The 12,148-nt window shown below is 37.9% G+C and overlaps 1 protein-coding gene across 7 annotated transcripts in view; it reads left to right on the top strand.

Annotated features, from left to right (window-relative positions):
* The first annotated feature begins 387 nt into the window (after nucleotides 1-387).
* Ddr2 (discoidin domain receptor tyrosine kinase 2) overlaps nucleotides 388-12,148 on the top strand; it is a 147,127-nt gene continuing 135,366 nt past the window's right edge. For 2 of the 7 annotated variants that reach the window (XM_005340954.4, XM_078027129.1), the window contains exon 1: nucleotides 388-507. Coding sequence is in view for 3 of the 7 variants with exons in the window: in XM_040287323.2 (XP_040143257.2) it covers nucleotides 1,640-1,645; nucleotides 5,380-5,456 (83 nt within the window). In the remaining 4 variants the exon portion in view is untranslated. Of the gene's footprint in view, nucleotides 508-839; nucleotides 1,141-1,446; nucleotides 1,646-5,379; nucleotides 5,457-12,148 lie in introns of those variants that run through there. The other 5 variants (XM_040287325.2, XM_013365516.4, XM_040287323.2 and 2 more) reach the window with 4 other exon arrangements.

Here is a 12,148-nt window from a genome sequence, read left to right as displayed (position 1 = left end):
TTGTTTTCTGTCTCTGTGGCTGTCATTTGAACAACCTCTCCATTCTCTGTATCGTCTTTCAACTATGAAACACAGATATTACAGCTGCATTCTGACTCTCAGATTGGTGCTGGGCTGAACCTTTTCGAGGCTTAACATTGACAGTTTGGACTTTAATTTTATGGCCACCTCAATTAGCGTTTTTTTTTAGAATTGGTGCATTATGTTTATACATAATAGTGAGATTTGTTGTTACATATTTGTACATGTACACCACCAGACAAAATAGTTTTACCAATTTCATTCTCAATTGGAGGTTTCTTTGCTTGGTATTTCCCTTTATGAAGCATTTCATGCTCCAAACTTACGATGGGGATGCCCCTCCTTCTTTGTCTTGGTGGCCCCACCTCTCTTCCTGCTAGTCTTTGAGGCTGTGCAATCACATGTCACGTATAAGCAGAGAAGAGTTGGTGATAGCTCAAGAGCCCCAAAGAAGGAGGTCCCTTTACCAGGAGGTGGTTCTTAAAGGTAGGTGAGGCCTTCTTAACCTCTCTTTTGCCATCTACCTTCCTCTGTGGATTCCCTTCCCTCATGTCTCTGTACTCCCTACACTCACAGAGAATCAGGAGCTCCAGGTTCTGCGCTTGCTCAGAAGTGATCCAGGCTTTGAAAGGTTAAAGCTGGAGTCTGGGTGGATGGAGAGGATTATAGCTATCCTATGGAGAGCCGAGCAAGGATTCCTCCCCTGTTGCCTTACATGCCACTTTCACATGATCTCTGGCCCTGGCCACAGAAAAGGAAAAAAAAAAAAGTTTACAAAATAATTTAGAAAGTCCTTGTAAACGCTTGTGTTTTCATTTAGCAGCAAGAATCCAGGACAGCAACAGACCCTTGGCAGCAGCAGCCAACTGGGAATTGAGTGGAAAAAAAAAAAAATAGGAATCATGGATGCTGGAACCGTCCAAATTTTTTGGTAAAGGAGGCAGTGGGGGGAAGGAATTAAATCTAATCTTTTTAAGGAGGGCTCAGCTCTGATCTCTTATGGTCAAAACACGAAGGAGCAGCTCCATGTATGTGACCCAACTGTCCTGGAAGTTTCAATTGGAAGAGACTCCAAACTTAAGTTCTGCTTACAGCTTCAACTCGAGTAAGAAAAATGAGGTGTGTGGGGGTCACAGGATGAGGACCAAGTCTTAGACGGAGGTGGAAGGCTTGGGGATGGATGCCGGTGGGGATAAGGCGGAAAGGAGCTACATCTTTAAGTCTGTCCTATGGTTATACATATTTTTTCTTCTATGAATGGGTTTTGCTGTAAATTATAGCTTTGCTGTGGTCCCTTGGGTCAAAAGAAATAGTCTCTAAACAGAAAACAGCTCTGATTGGTGACTTTCCTTCTTCCCTCCCCAGCCCCCTTTCTAATTGAAACCAAATGTGCAATATATTGGATGCTGGGATCCCTGGCGCTTTCCCAGGAATCCTCAGAATGTGAGGTTTCTCTCAAAGGCATCTTGCATCAGCCTGTGGATGTATGCCTACCACTGGGCTCCTTCACGGGCAAAGTTGAAAAAGAAGCATTTCACAACAAATTCTGCTTTTGGGGCTGGGGAATCGCAGTGGATTATACCTCTGTTTTCTTCTTTCCAAAACTGTGCACCCCCGGATGAAAGTAAGTTGTGTTTTGTTCATTTTTTTTTTCCCCTTCTTTTTCGAAAACGAAAGCTCCTAATACACTTCTGTTGATGTCTCAGGAAAAAGTTTTAAAAGATTCAGGGGGAGTCTCCAGTGAGGCAAGAAAGTGTGGGGAGTGGGGCAGCACACAGCCTCAGAATGTCAGATCCCATGTTTGTGGGTGTGTGTGGGGGGGTCTGGATTTGTGTTGTGCAGGGAGGATTAAAGAGTGTTAATAACCAAAGAAGGTCGAAGCAAAGTAAATGAATCCATGGCAGCTGCAAGATACAATAAACAGTGTGAGCAGAGTTGAAATTGTTGGCAGGCAAGACAGGCCGATTCCAGAGCTAGGTTCAGGAAAGAGAAAGCAAAGCAGAGGAGCTAGGTTTCTAGGCATTTAGAGGGCTGTTTGAGGGTCCTGAGATTTGGAGAGACATAACCAAGCACTTTCTGTGTTACAAGGCAGTTGCTGATTTGATTGTGAGAAAGGCAGCTTTGGATGAGGACTGGGGGTGGCTGGGCTGGAGGCTGGCTGTTTGGTGGAATTTTCAGTCGGTTGACGATGAAATACAGCTTCCCAGACTTTTCTTGCTGGCTCTGGGTGCTTTTCCCTTTGTTATCCAATGACTTGAAGCTGTTTTCAGTTGGGACCTCGGAGTCCTGGCCAAGGTTTCAGAGTCCCATCCAAAGGGAAAGAGAGTTTTTCCGTGTGGCTCAAACTCTCAGGCCAGCCATTTGAGGCGAGAATTCACACTGCTCGCGCCAGTAGGGGGTTCAGCACCATTTTGCGGACTGTTTGCCTTCCGATCCTTTCCTTTCCTTGGAGGAACAAGAGACTTGAAAAAGGCCTTCGCCATCTCATTCGGTCCCTTCATTTCCCAGAGGTCATAAATGAGTGGAAAGGGGACTGACCCGTCCTGGGTCTCACAGCACATTTTATAGTGGAGCTAAAAATGAAATTGAGGTTCTCACTATTACTAATCCAGTACTTGTTCCATTCTATACCTCAACTTCCATGTTCATCTTTTAAGATTTATTCTGGCTGAGATATTAGAGGCAGTTTCATGAACAAGTCATCACAAGGATAGTTATAAGCAATACAGAGGATGTTAATGGTATCTGTGGTTATTCGTGTTTGTGTGTGGAAAAATAAGAGAAAGCTAACATTTGAGTACTTATTGTGTATGTACCAGTCCCCATACTGAGAGCTTAGTGTACATTATTTGAATCTTTGTAGTTATGTAAGGCATTATCTCTATCTTATAGATACATATATTTATGCTAAGGGAGGTGAAATGAGTTGCTTAGAGGAAATGCAACTGAGGTGTTTGAAACTCAAGTACATCTAACTCTAAACCCTGTGCTCTGAATCACTGTTCAACTGATAACTGCCTCACCCTCCTCCACACTAGGGGTTGGTTATTTTTGGAGTCAAATTCCCTGTTTCATTCAGTGACTAGGAGGTAAATTTGTCAGGCTTAGGGGAATGATTTGAATCCCCTCTTGGAGGTGACTTTTGCACTTGGATGCAAATTTATCTGCATGTCAGATGTGAGTTAATTTCTAGGCAGTTGGTATATACTTAACCTTTGTCATGTAAAGAGCCTGGGATTTAGAGTCAGAAGATTTAGGTTAAGTTCTGGCTCTACCTTTTACTACTTGGCAAAGTTGTTTCACCTTTTCTGCCCTCTGGCTTCTCTATTGATTACCTGGGAACAACAATACCTTGCAATATTATTATTTTAAGAGACATCGGACATGAATGCATTGAGGGCTATAATGGCTTTCATGACTGATTACTTGAACACCAGAATGTAAGGTGAAGGAGTTGGTGGTGATGCCAGTGGCAGGCGGGGGGGAGGAGGAGAGGTGCATTTGGCCATGCGTGAGACTCTGAAATAGGTGCCCATCTGTTTTGAATGGAAACAATCACTCCTCCCTGGAAATATTTCTGGGTTTTTCTCTCTGAAACTTTCCTCGGGTGCCAGGGTTTGTCTGTGATTCCTCACACAAAGTAGAGGAGGATGAAGCACACTGGGCTTCTTTAAGCATCCCTTGGATCTGTTGTAGCTCTGAACAAGAAAGATTTGGCCAGGACCAGTCTTTCACTTTCTCCTCCAGGGAGAAAGACATTTGAGAACCTTCGTGTCTAGCTCAGATGCTAGACCTAGGTCCTTCTTGTTACTGGCAATGGGCATCTCTCCTCATCCTTTACCTTCATCCCCTGGTGGTGGAGGGTCGGCATGCAGCAGAGGCCCTCCTTCAGTTTCTGGTTAAAATCTCCTTTAAAACCTCAAAGGTAAGGGAAATGGGGAAGAAGCTTTGTACATATTAGCTGGAATCTCATTTCGGCCTCTCATTTTGAATTTTACTTAGAATCCTTAACAGTCTTCATGTCCAAGTAGTGGAAGCATCAATAATACAATGGAGTCTCATCACCTACCTCTTATCTCAACCTCTCTGTTGAGGCCATGCCAGTTTTCCATCCCATGTAAGAAGTTTAGTTCAAATTTAGCTCAACTTTACCATGTGATTGCATTTTTGATGGATGATCTAATAAAATTAATCTGTCTCCACATATTAATGTCACATCATTTTAAATTAGCCTAAACTCTCAGACATTTTTTCCCAAATTTCTTTACAAGATCAACCTTCAGGGACTTCATATCACCTACACCTCAAATATACAACCCAAACACATGTCTCACAGACATCCAGAAAGCAAACATTCATCTAAACACGGACCTCCACTGACATGCTAATGTCTTGTGCCAGCTCACATAAAGCTGTTACCTGTCCGCAACACGGGCACACTAGAGTCTTTATACCTCCGACCATTTTTGAAACTGCAATATATGAATCAATCATCTCATTCCCAACAATGAATACTCAGTCCAGACATGTGTCCAACATCTCTGGGCAGAGCTTCATTGAATTCAGTAACCATTCTTTTCTTTTGGGGGTGGGTACTGGGGATTGAACTCAGGGGCACTTGACCACTGAGCGACATCCCCAGCCCTATTTTGAACTTTATTTAGAGACAAGGTCTCTAAGTTGCTCAGTGCCTTGGTTTTGCTGAGGCTGGCTCTGAATTTGTGATCCTCCTACCTCAGCCTCCCAAGCCGCTGGGATTACAGGTGTATGCCACAGTGCCTGGTGAATTCAGGAATTATTCTTATTGAAGACTGTTCACCAGTGTATTTGGAACACCAGATTGATCCTGAGGATTTTCAGACACATTAAATTAAAATATTTAAGGATGAGGAAAGGGAGTTGATACTTCAAAATGTTTTCCAGATTATAAAGTGAACCAGGAGGGTTAAGTACCTCAGCTGATGAATCTTCAAGTGTGTTACCTTTGGCAATTCAATTCTGTTCTATTTAATTTAATTTTGTTCAATGAGCATTTGTACATATTAGCTGGAATCTCATTTTGGCCTCTAAGCATGGAGGAAGGTCAGCTTTGGGCTAAATGAAGTATCACTGGATTGGAAGAGCATTTCAGAGACAAATAAATTCCTGAACACAGGTTTAGACTTACTCTGAAACACCCGGATTCTGCTGGGCACTGTATGTAACAGATTCACACACTCAGTTGTCCTGTGGCTTAGTGTTTTGTACCTAGAGAGACCTCAGAGAGAAATATATAAATTTGTACTGGAGATTGAACCCAGGGCTACTTTAACACTGAGCTTTATCCCTAGACTTTTTTTATTTTTTATTTTGAGACAGGGTCTCACTAATTTGCGGAGACAGGCTTTGAACTTGAAATTCTACTTACTTAGCCTCCCAAGGCACTGGGATTACAGGTATGTACCATCATGCTCAGCACCCCCCAAAAATCTTTGAGAAGTCCTTTGGAGGTATTTCTCAGAGGTTACTGCTGCTTTGCCATGTGTGGGAGAGGGAGAGGGCATGGGATAAATAAAATTTCATGGGCCTAATGTAGTACAAAGAACACAGTGAGGCTTTGGTCTCAGTACCATCATTTTCTAGATTTTTGTAGCTGAGGAATTTTTTATCCTCACTGGGCCACAGTTTCCTCATCTGCCTCCCTTAGATTCAGATCAGATAATGTATATGAAATGGAAAGCATTGTACCAAAAAAAAAAAAAAAAAAAAAAGATAGGTGGGATGCCCTTTGGACACATTTCACAGGAAGCAAATTCAGCAAGCTTTACTATAATGCAAGATTGTGCTTAGGATCTGAGTGGCTCAAGCCCACAATAAATTGAGACAGGAGATGGATTAAAAATTAGAGTAATGTAGTACTTTTGGAAAAATTTTTTTCTTTTTAAACTTTGGATACTATGAATTTGGAAAACATAAAATAATAAAAACTGCAGTAAACTCTCAAGTCTAAGATAAATAGCTTCTCATTAATTTTCTTTTTTTCTCCAAGTGGTGTTGGTTTTTAAAAATGTCACAAGGTATGTTCTTTTTCTCATGTTCTTTTTTAAAATTTATTTGTTCTTTTTAGAGAAACATGACAGTAGTGTTTATTTTGAGATGATATTCAAGGTATGTTCTTTACCTGTTATGAATTCCACAGCATCCTGAAACACTGCCATAATTTTGTCTTTGCTATATTAATCTATTCATTCCTCAGCATATAATTATTGGGTACTCTCTGCCAGGCATTGTTCTTGGTTTTAGTTATCAATAAGACTATTTATTTCTTCAAAATCTCATTACTTTAGTTCTGTGGGGATATAACAAGAATTTGGAGAAAAGTCCGTTGGGAAAAATTAGTATTCAGGGTTGGCTTAATAACATTTTGCTTTTTAAAATTTGCTGAGCTGTGATTTTAAAATATTTTGGAACTAGTTCTTGCATGGTGATTGTCAATGGAGCCAGATATGGTTCAAAAAAAAAAATAAGATCCCAAATTTTGTATTTTAATTTTCATAATTTCTCTTTAAAATTAATAGACTTAGGAAACTTAAGTAGGATTAGAATAAAGCCCCAGAGATAAAATAAAGTTGGTTCATTAAAAATATTTAAAAAAAAGCCAAGTGTGGTGGTGCATGACTATAATCCCTGTGGCTCCAGAGGCTGAGGCAGGAGGAGCATGAGTTCAAAGCTAACCTCAGCAATTTAATGAGATCTTGAGCAACTTAGCAAGACCCTTTCTCAAAGTAAGAAATAAAAAGGGTTGGGGATGTGGCTCAGTATTTAAGAGCCCTGAGTTCACTCTCTGGTACAAAAATTTTTTTAAAAAATGAATTAATATACTTTATATTTCTGAGTACCTTTAGCCCTATAGAAAAATTGAGAACAGAATGAGAATTCTATTATATTCCTTTTACCCTTTGTACATTTTTCTAATAATAACCTTTTTATTGTAGTATTATATACATATATATATATATTTATCAATAATTTTTGTTAAGCATGTTCTCAACTAGCTATTATAGAAGTAGAAAAGAATACATCATATTTCTGCTTCTCAAAATATTTATAATTCCTATATGTATAGTTTGAAGTCTCTCTTTTAGTAAAAAAATTTGCTGGACACTTAATGCCTGCCTAGTTCAGGGCCAGGGCTTACCACAATCATAGTAGAGAGTCAACAAATACCTACTAAATATATTAAAAAAGCAGAAATGAAAGATCTAGACGTAAAAGACATAATCTCTGTCTTTAGGAACTTGGGAAACAATAGCAGTGACTAGAGAAAACTTCAAAAGCACATCAAATATTATTGAATTAATAAAGAAGATATCTGTATAGGCAAACAAAATATAAAGTCATTACTAACAGTCCTATCGTCTTTATTGGGACTGTATTTTTTTTATCATCATTATTGTCTTTGTTGCTAAACTATTCATCATTATTATCATAATTATGATTATCATTCTGTCTAAATTCAAGAATTAAAAATCCTTCCCATATCCCCATGCTAAGTTTAAAGTGCAGGCGGGTGTGCATATACATGTGTGTGATTTGGGCATTTGTGTGATTTGGGGTTCTTATGATTTGAGCGCTTTTAAAGTGCCACCACATTAATACATGCCACTTGCATTGCTCACCAAATGTAAAATGAATTAAAATTTGGGCTTTGTATAGGGAGATCACCCTTCAGCAGCCCATGAGAGCTATAACAAAATGCCTTGCAGTACTGTAACTTCCTGAAAGCACATAAAACTTAGAGAACCGGTAAAAGTTACAAAGGCTGTTGGCACTTGTCCCTCAGGATGTACCTCCTTTCGATTCAGGGAAACAAGTTGATCTAAGGTGGAAAGGTAGTGGGTGGGCAGAATGAGAGAGGGAGAAAGAAAGAGAGAGAGAGAGAGAATGAGAGTTAAATTCACTCAGGAATAACTCAAGTTAACTCTTACTTAGATGGAATTCTAATTTTAGAACATGTACATTATGTAGATTTCTAAATTGAGATAATGCTTACATAATATAAAAAGGAAATTAAAAACAAATGAAAATTCCAATCAAAACACTAGGAAGATATTTTCTAGACATTGACAGACTGATTCTAGCATTCATAAGGAGAGTCAAAAGACCCGGAATAGCCAATTCAATATTGAAAGAAGAAAGCAGTTGGAGAACTGGCACCACTAGACTTCAAGTCTTGCTATAAATCCATAATAATCAAGGAAGAGTGGTGTTGGCAAAAGAATAAACAAATAGATCAGTGGAACAGAGTGGAGAGCCCAGAAATAGGCCCATAAAAATATAGTTAACTGGTCTTTACCAAAGGAGTAAAAGGAATACGATGAAGAAAAGATGGTCTTTTTAACAAATGGGGCTGGAACTACTGATCTCTGCCTGCAGATATAATGAATCCAGACACAGACCTGAGTTAGTTCAAATGTATCACAAACCTGAATGTAAATGCAAAACTGTAACACTCAGAAGACAACACAGGAGAAAAGCTAGGTCATCCTGAACATGGTGATTAAAGTACCATACTAAGGGCACCAGCCATGAAAGAATAATTGATAATTTCATTAAAATTAAAAACTTCTTCTCCATAAAAGACATTGTCAAGAGAATGAAAATATAAGCCACAGATAGGAGAAACATGTTTGCAAAAGACAAACCTGAATGACTAGTAACTAAAATATAAAGAACTCTTAAAACTCAATAGTAAAAAAGACAATTGGTTAAAAAATAGGCAAAGTTTCAGTTTTTCCATATATTCAAGATATCACTTATAGGAATTCTCAGTTCCTTTTTTTTTGTAATTGAATATTTGGTCTTTTTAGATACACATGATAGTAAAGTGTATTTTGACATATTATACATACATGGAGTATGAGTTATTCAAATTAGGATTCCATTCTTGTGGTTGTACATGATGTGGAGTTCACCTATGTTCATGTATGAATATGGTCACATATTCATACATGAACATAGGTAAGTTATGTCCAGTTCATTCTACTGTCTTCCCTAATGGCATCCTCTCTCCTTTCCCTTTATTCTCCTTTGTCCAATCCAATGAACTTCTATTCTCGCCCAACCCCTTATTGTGTTAACATCCACATACCAGGGAGAACATTCAGTCTTTGTTCTTTTGGGATTGGTTTATTTCACTTAGCATAATAGTCTCCAGTTCCATCTATTTACCAGCCAATGCCAAAATTTCAATTCTTCTTTATGGCTGATTAATATTTCACTGTATGTATACACCACATTTTCTTTATCCATTCATCTGTTGAAGGGCATATTGGTGGGTTCCATAGTGTAAGTATTGTGAATTGAGCTGCTATAAACAATGATTTGGCTGCATCACTGTAGTATGCTGATTTTAAGTCCTTTGTTTATACACTGAGGGGTGGTATAATTGGGTTAAATGGTGGTTCCATTCCAAGTTTTCTGAGGAATCTCTATACTGCTTTCCACAGTGGTTGCACCAATTTGCAGTCCTACTAGCTGTGACGAGTGTACCTTTTTCTCCACATCTTTGCCAACATTTGTTGTTATTTGAATCCCCAGTTCTTTTGGTCAGGACCACTAGTTTAGCAAGGACTATGTCTTAGGTGGTCTCTATAACTCACTTTATAGCATAACTCCAAGTGAGTAATTACTGAGCCCTCAAGATGCATTAAGGACTTAAATATGCCTAACATAGCGCTTATTTATTGGTGGGAAAAATTCTTAGTAGGGAGTAATTAAAACCTCATAATCTATAAACTTTGAGAATATAAAAGAGTTCAGTTAATTTCCATTAATTTGTTATTTTGTAGGGTCAGAGTCTCAAGAGAACCAGGTCATAGAGAAATGCTCCAAGCGCTGGGTTTGCTATCAAAAGTACTGGGCTCAGATCCTGATTCTTGTTGGTTATGGAAGTGGAGGAAAGATACCAGTGTCTTCACAATATAAATGTGGAGGAATAGATGCGATTACAAATGAATGTTTACTGTACCTTGGGTGTATAGTATATACCCTAAACTATAGTATATAGTGTAGTCAATACATTATTGAATACATAGTGCTGATTTATTTTATTTTATTTTAACAATAAACAGAAGATGGTTAGTCCAAGAAGGCGATGAATAGTCATTTTAGGTTTCAGGATACACTCCCAGATTTGGCTTCTCTTGTTTTGACCATGGGCAGTGCTGGAGTCTTTCTCTGAATCATGCCCTTTCCTCTTTGTATGCTCAGGGTTCTGATATTGGAAGTATTTGCCTATTACCTCCTCCCTTCACTATGGAGTATTCTTGTTCTCTTTCTCCATACCTCCTTCATTAAAAAAAAAGCGCCTCCCAAAAAATTCTGAATTAAAAAATATTGTATCACATTAAGCAAATTAACTGCTGCTTAATATCATGTTTAGAGGTAAACAGTTTTTCTAAGACTTTTTTCAGTCATTTATTACTGAAGCAATATTGAGCTTGGATGTTAAGATGTTAAGATAACCAGAATAATGGCTTTGCCAGTGGTGAAGTAGGATGCATTGGAATAGAAAAATCTCAAAGTAATGACTAGAGTCTCTGTGGATTTGATGTATACAGGGGCACTTTTGGTCACAAGTTGCTGATGTAGCACATTTTTTGCTGCTTACACTCTATTGAATAGACAAGACATTATTAATTTTAATAGTCTCAAGGGTTTGTTAATTCAGGAAAACCAGATCTTTTTGAGGGACAGAGTTATTGATGGTAGAGTAGACATAGTTTCCAAGGAATCTTTCCTTGGAATTGTCAAATCTGGTATTACTTACACCTGAATAATATGTGGACCTATTTTATAGAGAAAATTTTTTCAGTTCTTCAAATGATCAATTATTAGTATGTTATTAAAAAATATATACAAACTTGGGGTTTGGTATGTAGCTCAGTGGTAGTATAGTTGCCTAGTATGCACAAGGCCATGGGTTTGATCCCCAGTAACATACACACACACACACACACACATACACATACACACACACACACACACACACACTTGTGTGTGCAAAAACTTGACGTTATATTTACTTCTTATGCTCATATTCTTATGCAACTATAAATCCAAAGCAAACTTATGAATGAAGTCAAACATAACTATAAGCCTGCTCATGTTTAAATTAGAAATATTATTTTAATGTGACAGGTATTGTGGTTTTGTTGAAATTAAGCACTAGTGTGGAAATTAGAGTGGAACATGTATCCTCAGGGTCCAGTTCTGTTTAATTTGGGTCTGTTATTTAAATGTATTAATACTCATTCAAAGAATGCTTATTAATGTAAGTTTGTTGAACAAGTTAATTTTAATAGTCTCAAGGGTTTGTTAATTCAGGAAAACCAACTTTCAAACACAACTCTCTAATAGGCAATCATCAAATGTCAGTGTTAAAGAGGTATCATTTGATAATTTTCTGAATTTACTTGAAGATAAGGTTAGCACTGTGGAGATAATAACATTAGTATTATGTAGTTATCTAATCTCCTTACAAATAAAAACAGGAACAGAACCATTCTACTTTGTGTATTTATGCTTAAGAATTTCTGTTTATAAATTGGAACTTGTTGGTATGTGTAGAGTCCGATTCCAAATCACACATCTGCTCACAGCATGAAAATGGCATTGATTGCTATGACTGAACAGATTAAACTGCCCCTCACCACGCTATGACTCAGTTTTCCCACCTCTTTTTCTATTTCTAGATTGGTTCTTGTCTTGATCTTTCATTTGGCATTTGTACAATTATAAACACAAATGAAAAGTCAGGCCTTGAAACTCTATGTTGGTATTTGGTTACAACTTGTATTAAAATGTCAAATTGTAGAAGATACAAATTTTAAAAATTCCAGAAAACTCTATTCTATTTTCCTGGGATTCTATCCCTCCCTTATTTTGGGCTGTCTTCTGCATATAAGAAGACGTTCCATTCTTGACTTTCTAGGTCTGGCTTATTTCACTTAACATGATATTCTCCAGTACCATCCATTTACTAGCACATGCCATAATTATTCTTTACAGCTGATTAAAATTCCATTTTGTGTAATATATATATATATATATCACATTTTCTTCTTTAACAGGTATCTGTGTTGGT

Source organism: Ictidomys tridecemlineatus, chromosome 11, assembly GCF_052094955.1.
Source record: "Ictidomys tridecemlineatus isolate mIctTri1 chromosome 11, mIctTri1.hap1, whole genome shotgun sequence".
In the NCBI taxonomy this organism is placed as follows: Eukaryota; Metazoa; Chordata; class Mammalia; order Rodentia; family Sciuridae; genus Ictidomys; species Ictidomys tridecemlineatus.
This window is presented reverse-complemented; position numbering and strand designations above follow the sequence as displayed.